At 37.5% G+C, this 22991-nt stretch overlaps 1 protein-coding gene across 1 annotated transcript in view; it reads left to right on the top strand.

Moving 5' to 3' along the window:
• THBS2 (thrombospondin 2) overlaps window positions 1–22991 on the top strand; it is a gene marked incomplete at its 5' end in the record, with an annotated part of 54127 nt that overhangs the window by 9530 nt on the left and 21606 nt on the right. The window contains 12 exon segments of the mRNA XM_083350197.1: window positions 939–1135; window positions 3325–3468; window positions 5772–5868; window positions 10153–10323; window positions 11107–11283; window positions 12098–12271; window positions 13384–13511; window positions 13654–13806; window positions 15439–15657; window positions 17185–17292; window positions 18511–18670; window positions 21536–21654. Coding sequence (XP_083206323.1) covers window positions 939–1135; window positions 3325–3468; window positions 5772–5868; window positions 10153–10323; window positions 11107–11283; window positions 12098–12271; window positions 13384–13511; window positions 13654–13806; window positions 15439–15657; window positions 17185–17292; window positions 18511–18670; window positions 21536–21654 — 1847 coding nt within the window.

Below are 22991 nucleotides of genomic sequence, written 5' to 3'. Positions count from 1 at the left end.
AGGGTTGTGCAGTGCTTTGGATTTGATGATCGAATACAACATTGGGCTATGGAGAGGAGCAAAGTTAACTCCTGGCTGGAACATCAAAAGATTTTGGAATCCAATCCAAATGATTGCACTTCCATGGTAATTATGCCAAGTTCAAAATTGGGGCCAACTTTCCATAACATATTAATCTCATTGGTGACATCATATTCTCTCTATCTCTCTTCCAAGGGTGTCTGCAGGGTATAAACAAAGACAAGATGGTGGCTGTGTCTACACCCTGTGGACAGCCTACAAAAGAAGGTACAATTGGTCAATGCAGAATTATTTTCCTAAAGCCACATGCCTGCTACTCACCCTTTATTCAGTGAAGTTAAGATGTCTCCAATAATGAACAAGTTCAAGCAAGTTGTTGGGACATTTAAAAAGTCCTTAAAAAGGATGATTGTGGTATCTTTAATGTTCGTGCCTTAACATTCCTACTATGCGGTCATTTCTGAAGGAAAATGATTAAGACACAAACATTGATTTTAACTACACTACTTTTTTTGCTCCGTTTTTAAAGTAAAATTCTGCCAGGATCCAGAATATTGAAAAAGACTTCAAGAGTACTTTCAGAAGGGCAATGTTGTATATGATGCATATTATGATTGTAAATGAATTGCAGTAGTTTAACAGCTTTCTATGGCATTTCTAAAGAAGTTTTCCATTACCTTCTGAGATAGGAGAGGATATTTCCGTAGATTTGGGAGCTAAGCTGTGGAAAGGAATAATTGAAAAGAGCAGGTATTCAACCTGTTTTCTTCTGTGATGTAATTTGAATTGAACCTATTCCAGAAGAGATCCTTTTGAAATCCATCTAATGCATCAATGTATAATTTTGATCAAAGGTTATAATAAGTGGAAAATATTTTGGTCTCTGTGTGTTCTCATTTTGTTTTCTTTCTTTGCAGCTGAAGTGAACACTATTAATGAGAACACAGAGATCCTGCACCTCAGTCCTTCAATCATAACAGAGTATGTTGGAGAAAACACAGAGAAGAAAGCTGAATTCTGTGATCGCTCTTGTGAAGAGCTTGGGTCTATGTTTGCTGAACTCCATGGACTACGAGTTGTTATTAATGGCTTGTCTGAGAAACTGAAAAGTGTGGTAGGTACCTCCATTAATTCTTGTTCTAAGAGGTTTCCAGCCTTGCGTTCCCAGGATATAGTTGGATTACATTGGCCATTGTTTCCAGCAATGGGTGATGGAAATTCTAATCTACCTTCAGGGTTCACACGACTAAAAACCTTTCGGTAATTATGAGGATTCTGTTTTTCTCTCTCTCTCTCTCTCTCATACATATGCACCCATGGTGGGATCCAAATATGTGAACAACTGGTTCTCTGTGTGGATGCCGCTTCCGGAAGTCCATTCTGGGCCTGGGCAACAAAACATTAGCTACCGGTTCTGCCGAAGTGGTGCGAATCGGCTGAATCCCACCACTGGTTATACACATTTATTTATTCAAGGGACAAAACCTTGATAAGGATAAGGATCACATATTAAGCCTTTTGCTTAATATTCTACTAGCATTCATAATTATAATCCCAAAGCACAGTTTCTTTCCTACCCTTAAACTATATAAACATGATAGCAGTATTCTAGTATCTGAACGGCTGTCACAAGGAAGAGTGGGTCAGGTTGTTCACCAGAGTGCCAGAGGGAAGGATGAGAAACAATGGTTGGAAACTGATCAAAGAGAGAAGCAACCTGGAATTAAGGAGAAACTTCCTGACAGTGAGGACAATCAACCAGTGGAACAGCTTACCCCCAGAAATCATGGGCACTCCATCACTGGAAATTTTCAAGAGACTGGACCTGTCTGAGATGGTATAGATTCTCCTGCTTGAGAAGGGGGCTGGACTAGAAGATCTCCAAGGTCTCTTACAGCTCTATTCTATTCTAGAATACATAATGCCTAAGAGGTTCCTCTTTGCTGATTCTAAGCCATAGACTATGTAATATAATATACGATGAATGCATCATGCTTTTCACAGTAGGCTGGTTCCAGACTTGGTCATACTTTAATTCAATTCACTGAAATCACAGAATAACTTACTCCACAATTTTCTATGAGTTTAGCGACATGTAAATTAAATAGCCAAACCCAGACTAAATTGAGTTACCCTTTTTTTTGTCTTCCAATTGTGTCCCATTCTTGGAGGCTTCGTGGTCTAGTTCCTGCAGTTTTCTTGACAAGATTTTTCAAAAGTGGTTTGTCATTGCTTAATACTTAGGGCTGAGAGAAAGTGACTGATTCAAAGTCACCTAGCCAGCTTCATGCCCTAGACAGGACTTCCAGTTTCTAGCCTGATGCCTTAACCACGACACCAAATTGGCTCTCAAGCTAACATTAGGGTGGCTGAATTGGATGTGGGTTTGTATGGGTCTGTAATGGGGCTCCAGGGTAGAGTAGAAAGATGATTGGAAGAGATGATCTCCTTGGATTTGGAATATTGAAATGACTTAGAATTTTTTTCCCCTTGTTTTTGCTTGGTCCTGTTGGAATTTGGTGAGAGGCAGTTAAGTTCCTCTCTGCCTTGATTCTTATCTATTCCTTTTTGGCTCTTCTGCTGGCCTATTTCTCTATTTGTTTGGCATATACTTTGGAAACAGGTGATAGGAAAATATTTCAGCTCGCAAACCTATGCCCATTCCAAAATGCTTCGATCTTTTTTTGAATCATAGTTACCATTATAGCCAACTCTGTGCTGTTAATCAAATCCACACATTTTTATTTGCTTGCTTGTTGACTTACTTCTTCTTTTCATCCCATTTCAGAAGCTGTCCCTTATCTTGTTTTTCTAATAGTAACTCTTTGAAGTAGGTGGGATTGAGAACAAATGACTCGGGTCATCCAGTTAGTTTCTCTGGATGAAAGCCTTTTGAACTTCCCTAGTTCTCTTCCAGGACCTGAAGTATCATACCACATTGACACTCTCCACACCCTTGAAATAGATCTGAAGTGGCCTAATGTCCATTAGATGAGTGGACTCCAGTACTGAATAAAGTTGTAGTGGAGGAATAGCCTTTCCACGGAATTTATTGCAATCTGCATACGATTGACAGGCATGACTTGTAACATTAATTGATATTTGTACCCACCCCTCTTCCAAAAAAAGATGGCAATTGAATTGTTTGCTTCCTTTTTGACTGATGTATTAGCTGGTTACAAATAATGTCCTTTCTAAGTATTCTGCATTTCTAAACTAATTACAAATTAGTTTAGGTCAAATTTCACATTTATTTCTTCATGATGTATTCATGATGTAACAGTTCATCCTTTTATTGTACAGTCAGAGGAGAATAACAAAATTGTATCAGAGTTGCTTGGTCCCAACAAAACACTCAAGAACCAGACTGCTTGCTGGCAAGATGGCCGTGAATTTGCAAATAACTCACACTGGGTTGTGGACAGCTGTACAAAATGTAGCTGCCAGGTGAGCCTTTTAAGATTCCTTTCAAACTATACACTGTTTCCTTATCTCAGTCATGATATGTTTTTAAAGTCTGCATTGATGTCCAAGATGAATGAAAAAACACCAATGGGCAGTCTTAATAAACTTCCATTTCTGTTGCTTATAAGATTGGATTTTTGGTCTGGACTGTTATTTCCATACACAGGCAAAGGAATGTAGAAGGAATGATAAAGAATTTAATTGATGCATTTAAAAAAAATAACAAGACAAACCATTCCAGTGTGCTATGTAAGATCTTGAACAACAAGTGTTAATAGGGTAAAGATAAATATACTAACTATGCTCTAAATCCCATTGCATAGAATGTAGCCAATTCCAAATTTAATATTTAGCTCATGGAGTGATAGATTGTTATTTCAAACCTTAATCAAATGCTAAGGTATCATGAACAGGAAGTTATTTGTGGGACTAGCTCTCCCAATTATTCCTACCCATTTTATTAGATCCAGCAGAAGGGGCAGGTTATGGGGCCCATAGACAGCCTTTCCTGTTATTGCACCTGTCCTATGGAACATCATCCCCCAATAACTTAGGTTGGCCCTAACAATAGCTATGTTCATGAGCTTAGACACTGGGTTGTCAATTATTATCTATGAGATGGTTATGCAAATCATTGTTTGCTTGTTTTTTTAAACTGTGGCTGCTGGTTGAATATTTTATTTTCATTGTTGGTTGTGTTTTTAATTGCTGGTTGTATATTTTATTTTCATTGTTGGTTGTGTTTTTAATTGCTGGTTGTATATTTTATTTTCATTGTTGGTTGTGTTTTACTATGGTGAGATGATCAATCATATAAACTGAATTAAACAAAGAAAAAATAGGAATTTTTCCACAGGAAATACAATGTTTAATTATAAAATGGTGATCAGTTCATAATCCAGGCCATGTGAAAGTCTTTGAGGAATAATTGCAATAAATCCCAGACTTGGGCCACTGGAATTACATAGCATCTTAATTTTGGTAAGATAAGATGAACAGGGTTCTTCCTTGTTAGACTGTTTTCCTTTATATGAAGATCATTTATGGTGAAAGCCTTCACAGTGAAGACCATCTCCTAATTCTCCTTATACTCTTCACCTTTTAGTAACCCAGCTCTCCTCCTTTCTGCAACATCCTCATGCTATAGAAGTGATGGAATGTGATATCAACAAATGCCTCTTTATACTTGGGCCAATTACCATTATTGATGAAATGCTTCAGATTTTAGTTTTTTCATGCCACCATATTAGTGGACGTAAAAGTAGATGCTCAGAAGCTCCAAAGCGAAGATGAAATGAAGCATTTTGCCTTCTTAGACTTCTTATAATGGGCAGGCTGAGAGATTTTGTTTACCATCTTCAGTGACCTAGTGCTCAACAGGGGTCTTTGCTTGTAGAACATCCACTATGGAAAATGGTACTTTGGGAGCTGATAGGAAGAAGAGCATGTATACGTCAGGCCCAAACCCAGAGATGAGACAGTGAGATGCAATCAAATTCTAGCCCTTTATTTGCTTGCATCTAATGGACAGAATCTTGCCAAATTAAAGCTATAACCTTATAACCTTCTGTATGCATCCTGACTGGTTATGTGGAGAGAGGTTTTTCTATGGACCGGGGGGGGGGCGTGTTTTTGTGTGCTGCCTGCATCCTGTGGATGAGGCTTTGCTTGTTTGTGCGGCTGAGTCGCTGGCATGCCGTGGCCTGGTCCATGGACCGGGGGTTGAGGACCCCTGTTCTATAGTATGGCAATCCTGAACCTCTTTCCCTGTTCCCCATTCCAACTCATCCAACATGAGTGAGAAGGTGCCAAAAAAGCAAGATGGTGCATCCAGTTAAAGCCCCACCTCTTTTATACATCTGTTGATTAGTCATACATGAACAAAAAGTTTGCATCATGATGGATGTATCTTGCCAACTTGGCTTTTTTCTAACCTCAACTCTCACAGTCCACAGATGTTCTGGATGTAGACTAAAGAACTAAAGATTGTGACTGAGAGGAATACAGTATAACAGAAGGACCAGAATGGAAACATTATCCATAATTCCTCTTGACCAAGACCATGAGTTCTGAATGATATCTCATTGGAGATATGTGTGCTACTGCATGAAAATAGCAAATTCAATTTTATATCATTTGGTGTATCTTTTTTATCAAAAAGAAAATCAGCTTACCCAATTCAGTTTCAAAAATTTGCATGTTTCCATTTTTTTAATGAGATATCTTTAGTTGACTTCATTTCTGTATCATAATCTGACCCTGGGTTTTTTATTATTGTTATATAGAACTCTAAAATGGTGTGCAATAAAATCACATGCCCGCCTGTGCATTGTGTCCGTCCAACTTTTATTGATGGCGAGTGCTGTCCTGTCTGCTCTCACAGTAAGTATGCTACATTTTCCCAACTTGTATGGTGCAGCCTCCCATCGTTGTATTCAAGATAAGCCAAAGACAGCAATTCAATAACCAAAGAATAAATGTGGTCACATAGGGAAATAAGTGCAGAATGAAATAAAATGGCAATTCCCCAAATGAAGAGCAAGGATCCTTGCTGACGTTCTTGCTGATATTCTTGGGGTGCACTGCACCCCAAGAAATCATAGTAGCCTCAAATTTCTGAGATCATGGAAACCAGTTCACAGCTGGCTCCCATATCTCTTCCTCCAAAGAGATTGACAGCAAGTAGAAAGAAAAACCTCCTAAATCTGTAGGTGCACTGACTACTTGTGTTTTCTTGCTGCACCATATAAGGCATGGATTATATTGTTTATTAGGTAATATTTGAATGCAGAATTCCAGAGAATAGCTAGAAGAGATAAGAATGCCTTCTTAAATGAACAATGCAAAGAAATAGAAGAAAACAATAGAATAGGGAGGACCAGAGATCTTTTCAAGAAAATTGAAGAGATGAAGGGAACATTTAATGCAAAAATGGGCATGATAAAGGACCAAAATGGCAGAGACCTAACAGAAGCAGAAGAGATTAAGAAGAGGTGGCAAAATTACACAGAGGAACTATACAAGAATGAGCTTAATGTCCCTGACAATCACAATGAGGTGGTCACTGACCTCGAGCCAGACATCCTAGAATGTGAAGTGAAGTGGGCCTTAGAAAAGCTGAGCAACAACAAAGCTAGTGGAGGTGACAGTCTTCCAGCTGAGCTATTCAAAATCTTAAAAGATGATGCAGTAAAAGTGCTACACTAAATTTGCCAGCAAATTTGGAAAACTCAACAGTAGCCACAGGATTGGAAAAGATCAGTTTACATTCCAATTCCAAAGAAAGGCAGTGCCAAAGAATGTTCAAACTATCGCACCATTGCACTCATTTCTCATGCTAGTAAAGTTATGCTTAAAATCCTACAAGTTAGACTCCAGCAGTATGTGAATCGAGAACTACCAGAAGTACAGGCAGGATTTCGAAGAGGCAGAGGAACTAGAGATCAAATTGCCAACATACGCTGGATCATGGAGAAAGCTAGGGAGTTCCAGAAAAACATCTACTTCTGCTTCATTGACTCTGCTAAAGACTTTGATTGTGTGGATCACAACAAACTGTGGCAAGTTCTTAAAGAGATGGGAGTACCAGACCATCTTATTTGTCTATTGAGAAGCCTATATGCGGGCCAAGAAGCAACAGTGAGAACTCAACACGGAACCACTGATTGGTTCAAAATTGGGAAAGGAGTCCGGCAAGGCTGTATACTGTCGCCCTGCCTATTTAACTTATATGCAGAGCACATCATGAGAAAGGCAGGGCTAGATGAATCAAAAGTTAGAATTAAGATTGCCGGAAGAAATATCAACAACCTAAGATACGCAGATGATACCACTCTAATGGCAGAAAGTGAAGAAGAACTAAAGAGCCTCTTGTTGCGGGTGAAGAAGGAGAGTGCAAAAGTTGGCTTGAAACTTAACATTAAGAAAACCAAGATCATGGCATCTGGCCCTCTCAATTCCTGGCAAATAGATGGGGAAGAAATGGAGGTAGTAACAGATTTTATTTTCCTGGGCTCCAAGATCACTGCAGATGGGGGCTGTAGCCAAGAAATTAAAAGACGCTTGCTCCTTGGGAAGAAAGCCATGTCAAATCTAGACAGCACACTAAAAAGCAGAGACATCACCCTGTCAACAAAACTGTGTATAGTCAAGGCTATGGTCTTCCCAGTTGCAATGTATGGCAGTGAAAGTTGGACCATAAAAAAGGCCGAGCGCCAAAGAATTGAGGCCTTTGAACTCTGGTGCTGGAGAAGACTCCTGCAAGTCCCTTGGACTGCAAGGCGATCAAACCGGTCAGTCCTAGAGGAGATCAACCCTGACTGCTCTTTAGAAGGCCAGATCCTGAAGTTGAAACTCAAATACTTTGGCCACCTAATGAGAAGAAAGGACTCACTGGAGAAGAGCCTAATGCTGGGAATGATTGAGGGCAATAGAAGAAGGGGATGACAGAGAATGAGGTGGCTGGATGGAGTCACTGAAGCAGTAGGCGTGAGCTTAAATGGACTCCAGAAGATGGTAGAGGACAGGAAGGCCTGGAGGAACATTGTCCATAAGGTCGTGATGGGTCGGACATGACTTTGCAGCTAACAACAACAACAACAACATCAACAACAACAAGGTAATATTTAATGATACATCTGCAATTATGAGTGTTAGTTCAGTGGATAAGCAAACCTCATTGAACAGAATGCAATAAAAGTATTTTTTGATCTCATGAAATTATTAATCAGTATGTAAAAATCATGTATTATTTACGATTAGAAATGGTTGTTGTTGTTGTTAGCTGCAAAGTCATGTCCCACCCATCGCAACCCCCTGGACAACATTCCTCCAGGCCTTCCTGTCCTCTACTATCTTCTGGAATCCATTCAGGCTCACGCCTACTGCTTCAGTGACTTCATCCAGCCACCTCATTCTCTGTCGTCCCCTTCTTCTCTTGCCCTCAACCTTTCCCAGCATTACGCTCTTCTCCAGTGAGTCCTTCCTTTTCGTTAGGTGGCCAAAGTATTTGAGTTAGAAATGGTTAGCCCTGTGCTTTATTCAAATACTTTTTCATAATAAAGTCATTCAGCTAAATAGGTAATGTATTTTGTTTGGTCTTCCTTGATTTCAAGTGGATTAGGATGCTGAGCTTGTTGATCAGATGGTTGGCAGTTTGGCGGGTCGAATCCCGAGTGCCACATAACAGAGTGAGTGCCTGTTACTCGTCCCAGCTTCTGCCAACCTAGCAGTTCGAAAGCACGTAAAAATGCAAGTAGAAAAATAGGGAGCACTACGGTGGGAAGGTAACAGCGTTCCGTGCGCCTATAGCGTCCAGTCATGCCGGCCACATGACCACGGAGACGTCCTCGGACAAGCGCTGGCTCTTCAGCTTTGAAACGGAGATGAGCACCAGCCCCTAGAGTTGTAAACGACTAGAACGCATGTGCGGGGGAACCTTTACCTTTACCTTTTTTACTTTGATTTCATCTGGGTGAAGTTAGGCAATTACAGTTCTGCTGATCCTCCAAGGACACCACTAACAGGGACACAACTGAGCATTGAGTGTATTGCAAATTTTTGATAGATTCTACAGACCTTTGGTACACTCTAATTTGTTTTTAAGACTATAAAGAATATCAGACTCTGCAGGCCTTTGATTTGGTCCAGTACTGCTCTGCTTAAGTTCTAAAGTTATCTTTGTTACCATACAGCAAATTCAAAGAAAGCTGAAGGGTGGTAAAGCTTGTATATTAGGCTTCTCATTTGCCATTTTTCCTTGTCTTCAAAAGTGTCGATTGTTTATCCTGGTTCACTTGATGCAGATCATGGTCATAAACAAATCAACCACTACTGCAAAAATCAAAAGCCGTTGGGCAAAGTTTGCAGAAGGGAAGTGTCACTTTTCTGCCTTTTTTTTTTACAGCCTAAAAGGGATTGCTAACTATGCCGAATCAGTATTACAGTATATATTTTGTCAACAATACATGAGTCATTACTACTTTCTCTTCTTCGAGCTCTTCATATCGCAAACATATGTTACTTTCGCTGTGGAAAGGCTATGAAGAAGCAGGAATACTTTATGGCATCAAAAGGAAGTGCTGTTCACTTCCAGGTGGATGATATACTCATGTGCAGCACTATGGCGCACATAAAAAAGGCGAAAGTTGTGGCATGACATCGCAACGTATGTTTTGTCATGTTGGCATCGGGAGGATTTTTGCTCTTGGTTCAGTTAAACTCTGCAATTTGAAATGGTATAGCCTTTAAATAGGAACTTCATACTGGGACTTTCTACTTCAGTTTTTTTTAAGTAGGGGTGTTATTTATTTGAAAATTCCTCCGTGTGTGATTCATACTCTAATTCAAACTCAAAACAAAGGGGATGTTTTGGAAACTATCCTCCGTGATGTTTACAAAGGCCACTTTAAAAAAAAATAACAGCAATCTCTGTGAATCTGGAACTAAATAGAGATGAGATAAACTAAATTATCACAACTTGCTATGCAATAATAACCACGTATCATTGGGCTTTGTGCTGCATACCACTTTTGGAAAGTTAGCACACTACAGAGATTTCTTTGCATCTTCTGTCCTTCTGATTCTTAGCCTATCTGTAAATTTTGGCAGGCTAATATTTGTAAATAACCGGACAGTCTCAGAGTATTTATGTCTCCCGATTTGCAGCTGACGATCAGGAGGAAGGCTGGTCACCTTGGTCAGAGTGGACAGAGTGCTCAGTCACATGTGGCTCTGGAACCCAGCAGCGAGGAAGGTCATGCGATGTCACCAGCAACACTTGCCGAGGCCCGTCCATTCAGACCAGGACCTGCTCCCTTGGCAAATGTGACAATCGCAGTGAGTGTTACAATGCTTTAGTTTGCTTTGCATCCAAATAAAAGGACAGTAAATCTGGGATTAATCTTAAAAGAAGGATAAAGATGAGGTACCATGAGATCAATCACTTTTTAAGATATGCTCAGTCCTATATACCTTTACTGTTATCTAATATTTTTTTTGGAGTATTTTTAGGGGGTACAATAGCTCCACTGTTAAAGACATGGTGCTTGTCAGCTGGAAAGCTTGGGTTTGAGACCCAAGCACCATGAGATGGGGCAAGCTCCCATTACTTGCCCCAACTCCTTGCCCACCTAGCAGTTCAAAAGCAAGTGAGTAGGTAAATAGGTACCTCTTTGGTGGGAAGGTAATAGCATTCTGTGCACCTTTGGCAAACAGCCATGCTGGCTACAGGACCTTGTAAATGTCTGCAGACAATGCTGGCTACCTCAGCTAAAAAATGGAAATGAGTATTGCCTCTTAGGGTTGGACATGACTGAACAGGGGAAACCTTTATCTTTACCTTTACTTTTCCCCAAGAGGGAATTGCTCAAGTGGCAATTGACTGGTGAAAATACTGCTCTGTCTGACCCAGATGGGTGTTTATACAGCTATGTGTGCAATTTGTTGACATGGCTGGAGGGCTGACTAAGAGGTAGCTGGAACAGTGAGAGATATAATTATAATTATATCTTGAATTATAAACCAATTTATATACACCTAGAGATAAATTGGAATTTCCCTTAGATTCTTTGGGGGCTGAGGATGCAAGTTCATTATTATTATTTTCTTTCTCTTGATCAGTACGTCAAGATGGTGGTTGGAGTCACTGGTCCCCTTGGTCTTCTTGTTCCGTAACTTGTGGAGTAGGCAATATCACACGCATACGACTCTGCAATTCCCCAATCCCACAGATGGGTGGGAAAGGCTGCAAAGGAGGTGGACGTGAAACTGAAGAATGCAAAAGGGACCCATGTCCAAGTGAGTTTGTTGACAGGAATCTCTTTCTTGTAATAGGGCCATATGCCTAGGCATGAAAAGCAAGGCCTGCAGAAAAGCCTTCCATGGGTATTATGAAGGAGTTCAAAATCTACATGTTCTACAGAGGACAAGTTCTTCAAGTGATTTAGAGTGTGAATTTACCAGAGTTTCTAAATGCATAGAAGGCTTCACAAATAAAAATGTCTTTTTTTTAAAGATGGCCCATAGCATCAGAGTTAGTAAACTCATTCTTCTGCATCAGCCTTGCTTTTTTTAGGTTCACATAGAAGTCTGAAAAAGAAAGAGTTGCATAATGAATAGCAGAGAGGTGCTGAGCACATTTTTTGCATCACTACTGAAGTGTGCATAGCACTAGTGTGCAGTGTTATAGTAACCACTGTATGTCAACAACAATAACAAGAGATAAATTTCAAGTACAATTTAGTGCCATCTAACGTGACTTGTTTAAATTACTTTAATAAAAAATGGGCATTTTTTTCTTGATTACATTTTTTCTTCTGAAATGCCATTAAACTGTAGGTGTTTTAACTACAGTTACATCATTTGCAGAGACCTACATCAAATGCAGTCCAGAATCACTTTATCCATTGGGATTGGTGAATTATGGTATAATATTAGTAAGTTACTTTGAGTATGCAAATTGTGTTTTGGAATATTGACAAAACAAAAAAGAAGCTTTATATTATTAATTGTGCTAATGAATCAACCAGTTAAAATATGTGTGGTTACTGCAGACATTTATTGGTTGAATTCTGTTGCTTATGCTAAAATTTTGTTGTCTGAATTCTTCCAGTCAATGGTCGATGGGGTCCTTGGTCTCCGTGGTCTGCATGCACAGTTTCCTGTGGTGGGGGCATTCGTGAGAGATCTCGTCTCTGCAATAGTCCAGAACCTCAGTATGGTGGAAAGGCCTGTGCAGGCGATGTCATTCAACGTGATATGTGCAATAAACAGGATTGTCCAATAGGTGAATATGGAAAACACTGGAATGTCATATGAGTTCTAAACTAATATACTGTATCCCTGTGAGATATGTGTGGGGAGTCACAGCTCATTGATACATTAGCTGCTTTACAGATAGAAGGCACCGGATTCTAAATGAGTCCCTTCACATTGTATATACAGTGTTTAGCATTGCTGCCCTGGATTTTAGTAGAAAAAGAAAAACCGAATAATCTATGAACTGTTCATAAAGCTTTATTGAATCAACAAAGAGACATTTTCCTCTGACAAGTCAGAATACATCAGAAGAAAATTATAAAAAATGAGAGTAAAAATATTTAAATTAATTTTTAGCATATTTAATTACATTTTATCACATTGGCTGATGTTTGGGATATTTCTAGACCAAATCAAGTACATAATACCAATATTTTTAAAATTACTAATCAACATGTGTTTTTAAATCATCAATAAAATCTTGAGATTTATACTGACATTGATTCATTTGAATTTAATTAATTTAATTTTTAATTCTCTTTTAATACAGACTGTTATTTGTAATTATTTATAAAACCTAAAGAGAAATAAAAGAAAAGACCAAACTGTTATTTTTTTTCCTGATTTTTCTTGTGCCTCATCTGGGCAAACTTAGAATAGAATCTTATCTAATTGAATTTCCAGCTTCAAAATATTTGAGCCTGGAGCAGCTGTTTCAACTTTAGTGGAAGTGTTCCATGACTATCTTGACCACCCCAGAAATGTTCTAAGCTTGAATCAGCCTCTTTTCCAGCTTATAACATCTGTTCTGACTTCTATAATGTTTGGAATACAGTAACGTCCACAATACTTCCCACAAGGTCAGATCAACCTTTTTTTGAACTCAAAACATTTTAAACTGAAAACATTTTTCACACTCTAAACAAAAATCAGTACTGTGGATAATATAGAATGCAAAACAGTTTTCCTTCCTCATCTGCACAAACAGCCTTAAAATCAGTTTCAACAGATTTAGAGGCTATTATTTTGAGGTTACATCAGGTATTGCAGAGAAGCCGGGAAGCTACTTCTTCAGAAGCATTCGTTATGAATTCTCTCTTAGTTCTGCCACAGTGATGCTCTTTTATTGCATTTTGACAGATGGCTGTTTATCCAACCCTTGCTTTCCTGGAGCAGAATGCAACAGCTATCCCGATGGTTCGTGGTCCTGCGGTGCATGTCCTGCTGGTTATCTGGGAAATGGAACATTCTGTGAGGACCTTGATGAGGTAGATGAGTTTTAGTCTGTGTGAATTATTTGGATTCCACCTAGGGAATGCAGGTTTTCATTATTATTATTATTTGATGTGTCTGATTAAAAAAACCCCCACAACAACTCACTTCTTTTTGCACCTTTTCCCCCTGGGGCAGTGTGCTGTCGTGCCAGATGTTTGCTTTAAGTTCAATCAGAACCATCGATGTGTAAACACCAACCCAGGATTCCATTGCTTACCCTGCCCTCCTCGCTACAAAGGAACTCAGCCATACGGGGTGGGCCTAGAGGCTGCCAGAACAGAAAAACAGGTAAGTGCCAGAAGATAGGAGAGATGTATCCATTCTACAAGTCTTGTTGTTTTAGAAAGGAATTAAAAGAGTAGACTTGAAATAGATAACATTCAAAACCAGTCCCGATGTTGACAATTAGACGCAAAACCATGTCTTCGTGTAGAGAATACAGAATAACAAAGCTGGGAGGGACTTTGGAGATCTTCTAATCCAACCCCATGCTCAAGCAGGAGACCTTATACCATTCCAAACAGATGGCTGTCCTGTCTCTCCTTAAAAACGTCCAGTGATGCAGCCTCCAGTGATGCAGCCTGGAGGCAAGCCATCCCACAGGTTAATTGTTCTCATTGATAGGAAATTTCTCTCTCTTTGATAAACTTCCATTCATTACCTCTTCTCCTATCTGCCACGTAATAGGTCAACCCTCTCTCCTCTGTGGCAGACCTTCAAATATTGCAAGGCTATTATCATGTCACTCCTAGTTCCTCTCTTCATTCGATTAGACATACCCAGTTCCCACAAGCGGTCATATAGAAAGGATGGATTAAAATACTAAGTCACAGAAGTAGATTAAAGCAATGTTTTTCAACTTCAGCCTCTTTTAAGAATTCTGAGAGTTGAAGCCATTGCATCTTAAATTTGCTAAAGCTGAGAAATACTGGATTAAAGGAAAATGTTTCCATTGGTCAAGCTTGATTTCTGGTGCCTGCGTGAACATATCCACAACAACTTCAAAGGGGAGAGGAGAAGTAGCAATAGGCCAGATTGACTAAGGGAAAATGTAGAGCCTCTGATTTCTCTGATTTTTGTCAATAACCTCCCCCCACCAAGGTCCATTTTGTGAAGCTGTTTGACATAGCCATATACTTTTCTGAAAAATGTCTCCATTTTCTAAAAAGACACATTTCCCCCCCCCAGATTTTTGTTACCTTGGATTTTATTCAGTCATCATCCATTTTCTGACTTATACAGTTTATGGGTTCTAAATGTAACACTAATATTAAAAGTATGATATCAAAGTTATAATGTAAGCCAATAACAAAGTAGAAACAGCAGCTGTGACTCATTCAAAGGAAATTGTTGTCTGTTAGCTGTGTCTATGGGATTCTTTAAAAAGCAATTTATTGGTTGGTTGCCTGCTGAAAAAGTGAATGTCACCATCAATTCTGGTGACATCATGGACATGCCTAAGCAACTCTTTTGGCAATGGCCAAAAGAACTTACCATTCCCCCTTCCAGAATTTCTTTCTTTTTTCTTTATCTTCCTGAAATTACATAGGAAACGGATAGAGCTGTATGTTCTTGCCTCACAGTAAATTTTATATTGTTTAATTACATCCAGAAGTCTACAGATGTGAGAGATAAACTTGTGAAGGAATATGTCATTTGACTTAAGGCTATGCTTTAGTTGAAGAGAGGTTTATTCGTAATTGCTACATTGACAGCAGCGCTTAACTTACTAACTCCACAAGCAAATGTTGCTTGGGTTTTTGCCCAGGTTTTTAATGAAAGATGATTATATCTGGATCCAGCTACAAAAACGTGTGCTGAAGGCTCAACAATTGATGGGAAATTAAAGCATCTGTTTCTTTGCTGTTCTGTTAATCAGGAATTTTGGGTGTACTATTTGCATAATAATCTGCTTTTCAGGTATGTGAGCCCTCCAACCCTTGCAAAGATAAAACACACAGTTGCCACAGTTCAGCTGAGTGCATCTACCTGGGGCATTTCACCGACCCTGTGTACAAGTGTGAATGTAGAACAGGCTATGCTGGTGATGGATTCATCTGTGGGGAAGACTCAGACTTGGATGGATGGCCCAATAGTAACCTGGTCTGTGCTGCCAATGCTACTTATCACTGCATGAAGGTAAAGTATATGAAGTAGAGTGCTCCTAAGTGTCTAAACCAGGGGTCTTCAAACTTGGCCCTTTTATGACTTGTGGACTTCAATTCCCAGAATTCCTCAGCCAGTGTGCCTGGCTGAGGAATTCTGGGAGTTGAAGTCCACAAGTCATAAAAGGGCCAAGTTTGAAGACCCCCCCCCGGTCTAAAATGAAAATAGGGTGTTAATTTTTAAATGGTCTTCCGCAAGGCTGGCTTTATCATGGTGACTTTATCAAGTTTTATGAAGCTTCAGTTATTACTTCAGTCTAGTTCTGAATCTGGAATAAGATTAGTCCAGAAAACATAGAAATTATTCCTCTTTTACCATTTGTTAGGCCATTGTAGATAGAAAGAACATAAATGATATATTTCTCTAATCTATCTATCATTTTAACATATAGTCTTCCATGTTCTTTTCCTTTTCCTGCTTTGGGACCTGTATTAATTACATTGAAGTTAATTAATTAATTAATTTTATCAGCAAGTCAGCCAAATATACACTACACCAGAAAAATCTATATTAAATATAACTTTTACTAAAACAAAATAATCAAACAGAATAAAATGCCAATGTACAATATAGCCCAATATCAAGTGAATTGAATTACATTCTCTAAAAACATATGAAGTACAGTACTCCATAACCCTGAAAAATTATTGATTTTTTAAAAAAAAATAGAAGTTAAATTTAGTTTCATTGGCAGTTTCTGTTATTAAGAATTTAGAATCCACTTTTCCAAATATACAAATTTGTAAGCAATATTTGAACCAATGCAACAGTCAGAGAACTGCACAGCTCCAAATGTAATTGTGCTGCAGATTCAATATTAATTTGGAAGGGAGGAAAAACATTAGTGAGCAAAGCATAATTGTCTATTTTCATTATCTGAAATATATTCAGTTCCTTATGCTTTTCTTTCTGTACCTTACTTAAAATTGTTTGACTAATGGAATGTTTGTAATCTGAAAATTGAACATAACTGCATAAATTTGTGTAATGAATGTATTTCTGTTCTTTAATAACTAAGAAGCAATGTTAGATTTTCACTTAACCTCACAGTTCAGATACCATATCCATCTATACTTACAGTTCATCTTTGGGGGGGCAGTTATTTTCATTGTTACAGTCTAACTAATTAGGCTAATCTATTTAGAAGGCATAAATTTAAAGTCTAAATTATTTAGAAGATATTCTTCCCAACAGCTCAGCCCATAGCTAGATTTAACTAGATTTAAATGGCTTCCTTTGAGAATCTACCAGAAACATCAGGTGATAGACTTCATTATGACATTTTAGCAATTTAAATAACAATATAAATGCTTCTTTTTCTTAGCGCTTGAAAGTTTACAAAAAGACATAAATATTTATATCTCTTTATCCATTATGACTTTAGAAATACATTCATAACTTCCAGGTTGAACATCCAAGTCTTTTGTTGTCCAAAACCTGGGATTATTATCTGTCTCTGAAATTAAACTACATACTGATCCAAGATCTTTGTTTATACAGGATAATTGTCCTTTCCTGCCAAATTCTGGACAAGAAGATTTTGATAAGGATGGAAAAGGTGATGCTTGTGATGAAGATGATGACAATGATGGTGTAGTGGATGATAAAGTAAGCTCATATTTCTTACATTAAATCATATTTTCCATTCAGAAGAAATAAATGTGGAAACTATCAATAAATGTTCAGTTTCTTTAAGATGTCTTAGTTTTGTATGATATTTTTTTCTTTATTTTAATGGATTTACATATTCCATATGTAATACAAAAGTATCCTAATTCTCCATGAATTTGTGCCATTTTTTATTATTTTATGCATATTACAGCATCCATCTGGGAGTATTAAAAGAATTTGTTTATTTATTTGTTAAATTTATATGACATCTCACTATCCAAGTAACCCTGGGTGGACAATGACAGTTGGACAATGATACCTAGGATAATTTATTTGTATAAGAAGTATAATATATGAAGTTCTTGTCATTATCCCTAACTACGCTAAAGATGCAAATCCTAGGTATACTCATATTTAAAAGGAAACAATCGAACACCAGGATAGAATACAAACAAAACTGTTTAATGTGCTAATACACTTAGCTTTTGTCAGCTAACTGCCAACATCATCAGAGTAAAAAGGTGGAGTTCTGGGAGGTTGCTTATAAGGCTGGTTGCTTTTGCACCCTGCTCATTGAGCGGTCACCGGTCTACCCGTCCCAATTGACTGTATAGTTTCTAGCTGTCCCGCATTGGTCCGCATGTTTGTAAGCTCAGGAATTGTTTCCTTGCTTGTAGTTCCTCTCCTTATCTGCCTGGTTCGTGTCCAAGTCCGAATGCCCATAGATTGGCTCTCTAGCTTTTGTTTTGAGACCTCCCCCACTCTTTTTGCTGGGCCCAGGTGCCCGTCTTAAGGTCTTGTACAGGAAGTGCTGGGGATTCTTGTCATAAATGTATCATAGAATGAGGCCACTTGCAAATTAATTATTCATTAATTTCATATGCACCAGACTGACAAGAGCCTAGGAAGGCTTCCTAATGATGATAAATGCAAAATCCTTAAAACCTAGGAGTAAAAGTTATATATTTGTCAGCAAACAGGTATATGCAACAAAATTGTCAGATCTTTCAAGAAAGACTTATTTCATGGTTGGGGAAGGAGTGGGGCTTTAAGAGAAGTCCTGTATCCCAGTAGCCATTTGTAATTTCATGGAGGATGATGCCACCTAGAAAAGAGTTTTCTGAGGTGTTTTTTTTAACAATTGGAGTGGAAATATTCCTTCCAAACTTGATCTGTACACCCATACTTATTCTAAAATCTTACTTATTCTTTTAGGACAATTGCCCACTTCTTTTTAATCCCCGGCAATTTGATTATGATAAGGATGAGGTTGGTGATCGTTGTGATAACTGTCCATATGTGCACAATCCTGCTCAGATTGACACCAATCATAATGGAGAAGGTGATGCGTGTGCAGTAGATATTGATGGAGATGGTATGTTCCTACTTATTCTCTTCCATTTTGTTTCTAGAAAGTAGTCTAGATTAACTCTCATTCCATATTAAAAAAAGATATCTTTCTGGAAACATCTGTAGTTCAAGTACATCTACCCATCCATTTATGATTGTAAGACAAGGTGCAATGTATAGCTGCAATCCTGAAATGTATTATATTCACATTTATTTTATTCGTTGTTCATATACTAACATCCTTATATCTTTGGTTTTTGCCCATCTTTTTTCTAACGGAAAGGACAATTTTGCCAGCAACAATAAATGCTTGGGCCGGAACTGACCAAAATCATGATAAAACCATGATTTATTATATTGGTTTTATCATTGGGGGATGGGAGGGAGATACATCTATGGAAGGCTATATTTCCAATCAAAATTTTCCATGAATTGACAAGGTGAAATCACTTTTGACAATATCCCCAATATAACCCAATATGGGTTATGATGATATTTATTGGACAAATAATTCTATAATACTTGATGACTCTTCATCATGTTTTTCAAGGTACTCTGAAATAAAATAGGTTAAATAGATCAGTTAAACAACTCCTTATTTATTATTTATTATTTATTTTATTTATTATATTTTTATACCGCCCTTCTCCCGAAGGACTCAGGGCGGTGTACAGGGCAATAAATATAAAAACAAAATACAAAAGTTAAAAAACGATTAAATATTATGCCCAAGTTTAAAACAGTAATTAAAAACATATTAAAGCTATAAACAAAGGCTATAAACAAAGAGATATTTTCTAATACCAACACGCTCACTTGATATATAAACTTAATAAGGAAGGAAAGTATAATTATGGTCTAACAATTTTTAGTTATTTCATATGTTTTTGTAGGCCATCCAATAATATTATGTGGCAGTTCACAAGAAATTAAAGGAATTAAAATATTTATGTAGAATACACTTGCATGAAAAATCATATTTGATGTGCCAGTCAAATCAAATGTCTTCACCTGAAGTGCTTGCCAAAATGCCTGGAGAAAAGAAAGGAAATTATTTTAAATCTTAGAATAATAAGAATCGTAAATTACATATTTGGCTGAAAGGGAAAGAAAAATCAATGGTGATATTTAACATTATTAAACTGGCAAATATAACCTGAACAGTAGCCCAGCCTTGAAAAATCTACCAACCCAAATACCTTTGATATTTTTTCAATGCCTTTGGGTTTATGCATTTTGGCATGACTTGCAGCCTGAAACATTAATGTCCTAAGGATGTTGTTGCAGCATTTCTTGGCAGCTGAATCTCAGTTTATAGTTTGGGCAAGAGGAGATAACCAGTTAAGCCTTGGATCTGGTTTAGTGAATGTTTCTTACATACATATTGGATATGTGTATCAGCAGAAATCTGAAAGCTTCCTATAGCTTAAGGTTTACATTAATGATTGAACTTATTTTTGGGTTGATGTTCTGGCAAAAGTTGCAAGAAAAAACAAACAAACAGAAATTAAAGCATAATTTGAAGTATGCAGGAAAATCCTATCAACTTCCATTATTTTCCGGAATTATATCTGATAATACCTTTTCAAGGAATACTTTAACATTCAAGAATGGGCACATCTGATTCGTAGTAAAGGATTTCGGACTCAATAGTTTTACAATGAGTCTTTTATAAATTATCTGTTGAAACAATATATGTATTTGATTAAAAAAAATAAAACAGTGTATGTAAAAGGGTTTATCTTCAGGCTCACATTCTGGTTCAAGTTCCTGGGTTTACAAATGATGGTCCTCACAAAAAACCAAATATAGATCATGCAAATCTGTTTTACATCTAGTTTTCATAAAAAACTGGCAGGGTAGCAATTTGGGAAGATACCCTATGATATGGTACCTGAACCCTCACCTAAGATTTGCTGTTCTTAAAACATAGAGAGTCTTTTCAAAATTGGTACCTTGAACTGATCAGTGTCTTTCGAACAAAATTATTTGGCTGTGTTCTTAAGTAGTATAACATAGGCAAAGATTATGTATAGGAGAAATAGACCATTTTAAAACTAACCTAAAAGATGACAGTGATGTGATATCCTGAAGATACTTGATCAACTTGGAACCAGAAAGTACAATGCTATAGATGGTATCTATAATTCTGTAAAAAAAAATGAATGGGGGATGTAATTTAGGGAAAGCATGACAAAGCAAACACATCTTCTTTAACAGGCAAAGGAGACTGCAATAGATATTTAACTGTTTTGCTCAGAATCCATACTGACCTGTGGATTTTACTATTACAAGACAGTTGATGGCTACTAGCTGGATGAGTTTAAAACTGGAGGTGTAGGAAGATGCTATTAACTAAAATGATAAAAACTCCTGATCTTTTATTTAATCTTGCAACTCAATGTCCCAGTGCATATTTCTTCACTTGCCCCATAGATATCTGCATGGGGTAGATGTCTCTCAGTCTGTAAGGTTCACTGTTACCTGTGGGTTAATCACAACATGCCTTTAAATACCAGTTGTAACAGGAAACCACTTCAAGCGGGTGGGGTAGACTTCCATCTTCAGCTTGCAGGCTACTATGAAAAACAAAATGCCATTTAAGATAGGATCTGTCCCAAACCATTTGGTTTAGTTGTATTTACTTATGCAGCACCATGATCTATTCAATATATTATGCATGCCTTGAGTCCAGAGTGACCAATGAGCCATGAAACATATGGGAGAATCCCAGGCTAATCATTCTCCTTTGACCTAACTTCATTCAGACTTTGAGGAAGGGTAAAATGGGGAAAGAAAAATCTCCATTCCTAACTGTTGAAAAAAACCTGTTGTTTTGACTGGAATCTCAACATCTGGCTTCATTTGTATTGCTTTTTCATCCTGGCAGATATTTTCAATGATCGTGACAACTGCCCATATGTCTATAATACAGACCAGAGCGATACAGATGGAGATGGAGTTGGTGATCATTGTGATAATTGTCCCCTGGTACACAATCCCGATCAGGTAAATGATGTACTTCTTAAATATAGAAATGGAAGATGTGGTCATGATTTTAGGAATTTGAATGATATTTTTTTCATTTTTCCAGCACTGAATATAGTTCTTTTTCTAAACCTAAATTTGCAAGTTGTTGACCAAGTTGCTGGTAATATTGTTGGTTGTTTTAGAGATGCTTATATATCCCCAATTGCCCTTTTTCTACATAATGGAGATATTTTTTTTTCAAGAAATAGGAAAAATAAGTAACTGAAGGGAATTGGTAACTTTTGTTGGTAATAAAAATTCACCCAACCATTTTCATACTAGGGATTAATTTCTATGGCAATAAAGGTATGATCATAAATTCAAGTTTGTTTATATATCTGTAGGATGATGATGTTATCCATTTAGTCATGTGCAACACTTGGTGATTCTATGGGACCATGTCTCTCCATTTCTTCTGATCTTGCACTAATCTGTCTGTCTGTCCGTCTGTCTCTCTGTTTCTATAATCTATTTCTATATCCCTATGTATATGTATAGATATAGATATCTATATAGATATATAGTATGTGTGTCTGTATACGTAGACATATGTATATATATACACACACACACAGTGAATTAATTGTGTGTTTGAATGAACTGGAGAGTTTCTCCATGTGTGAGTAAGTGTTGTTTTTAAATTGTCTCACCAGGTATTTTAAAATTGGTAACACAGGTGACAGATCACAATGGTCTTTATCACCTTGTCTCATCAGTGCTATGTTTTACTTAGTCATGATTTCATTTGGAAAGGAAAATTGCTCATTTTATATAGAATTAAAATTATTCTTTTCAACAACAGGCCACATGTCTACATTAAAAGCAAATATAATCAACAAGCTACATGTTGGAGATGAACTGAATGTTTGCATTATTAAAGAACAGCTTTCAAGTTTTCAAAGATCCAACTCAATATATTTACCTTTGATTTCAGCTTATGATCTGGAATTTCTAATTGTATGAAGTTATTGCCTCAGGCTTCCTGTATTTTTTCTTTCAAGGGAACATTATTCTGAGCAATATTCTTTCATATCTTAAGAACATTGCCCAGACAAGAGAAATTTTTCAAAGGAGCATGCATGCAGCACAGTTTCTCTCATTTTTAAGATCTTGCAAAGGGAACAAAGCCCAGATCCAGAACAGCTGAGGTTAAAGTCTTTCCCAGTTTTACCGACATACTTTTCCATCTCCTAGTGCTTGAGTACATAGTCTGGAGCAAAGACAAGTGTTTACCCAGTCATAGCAGATGTAATAAAGATTCATCATTAACAAAATTAGCACAGAGTGGCAATTACAGGGAATGACTTACTTGAGCT

Source organism: Vipera ursinii, assembly GCF_947247035.1.
Source record: "Vipera ursinii genome assembly, chromosome: 1".
Lineage (NCBI taxonomy): Eukaryota > Metazoa > Chordata > Lepidosauria > Squamata > Viperidae > Vipera > Vipera ursinii.
The sequence above is the reverse complement of the archived record's forward strand: the minus strand, read 5'-3'. Positions and strand labels throughout refer to the sequence as shown.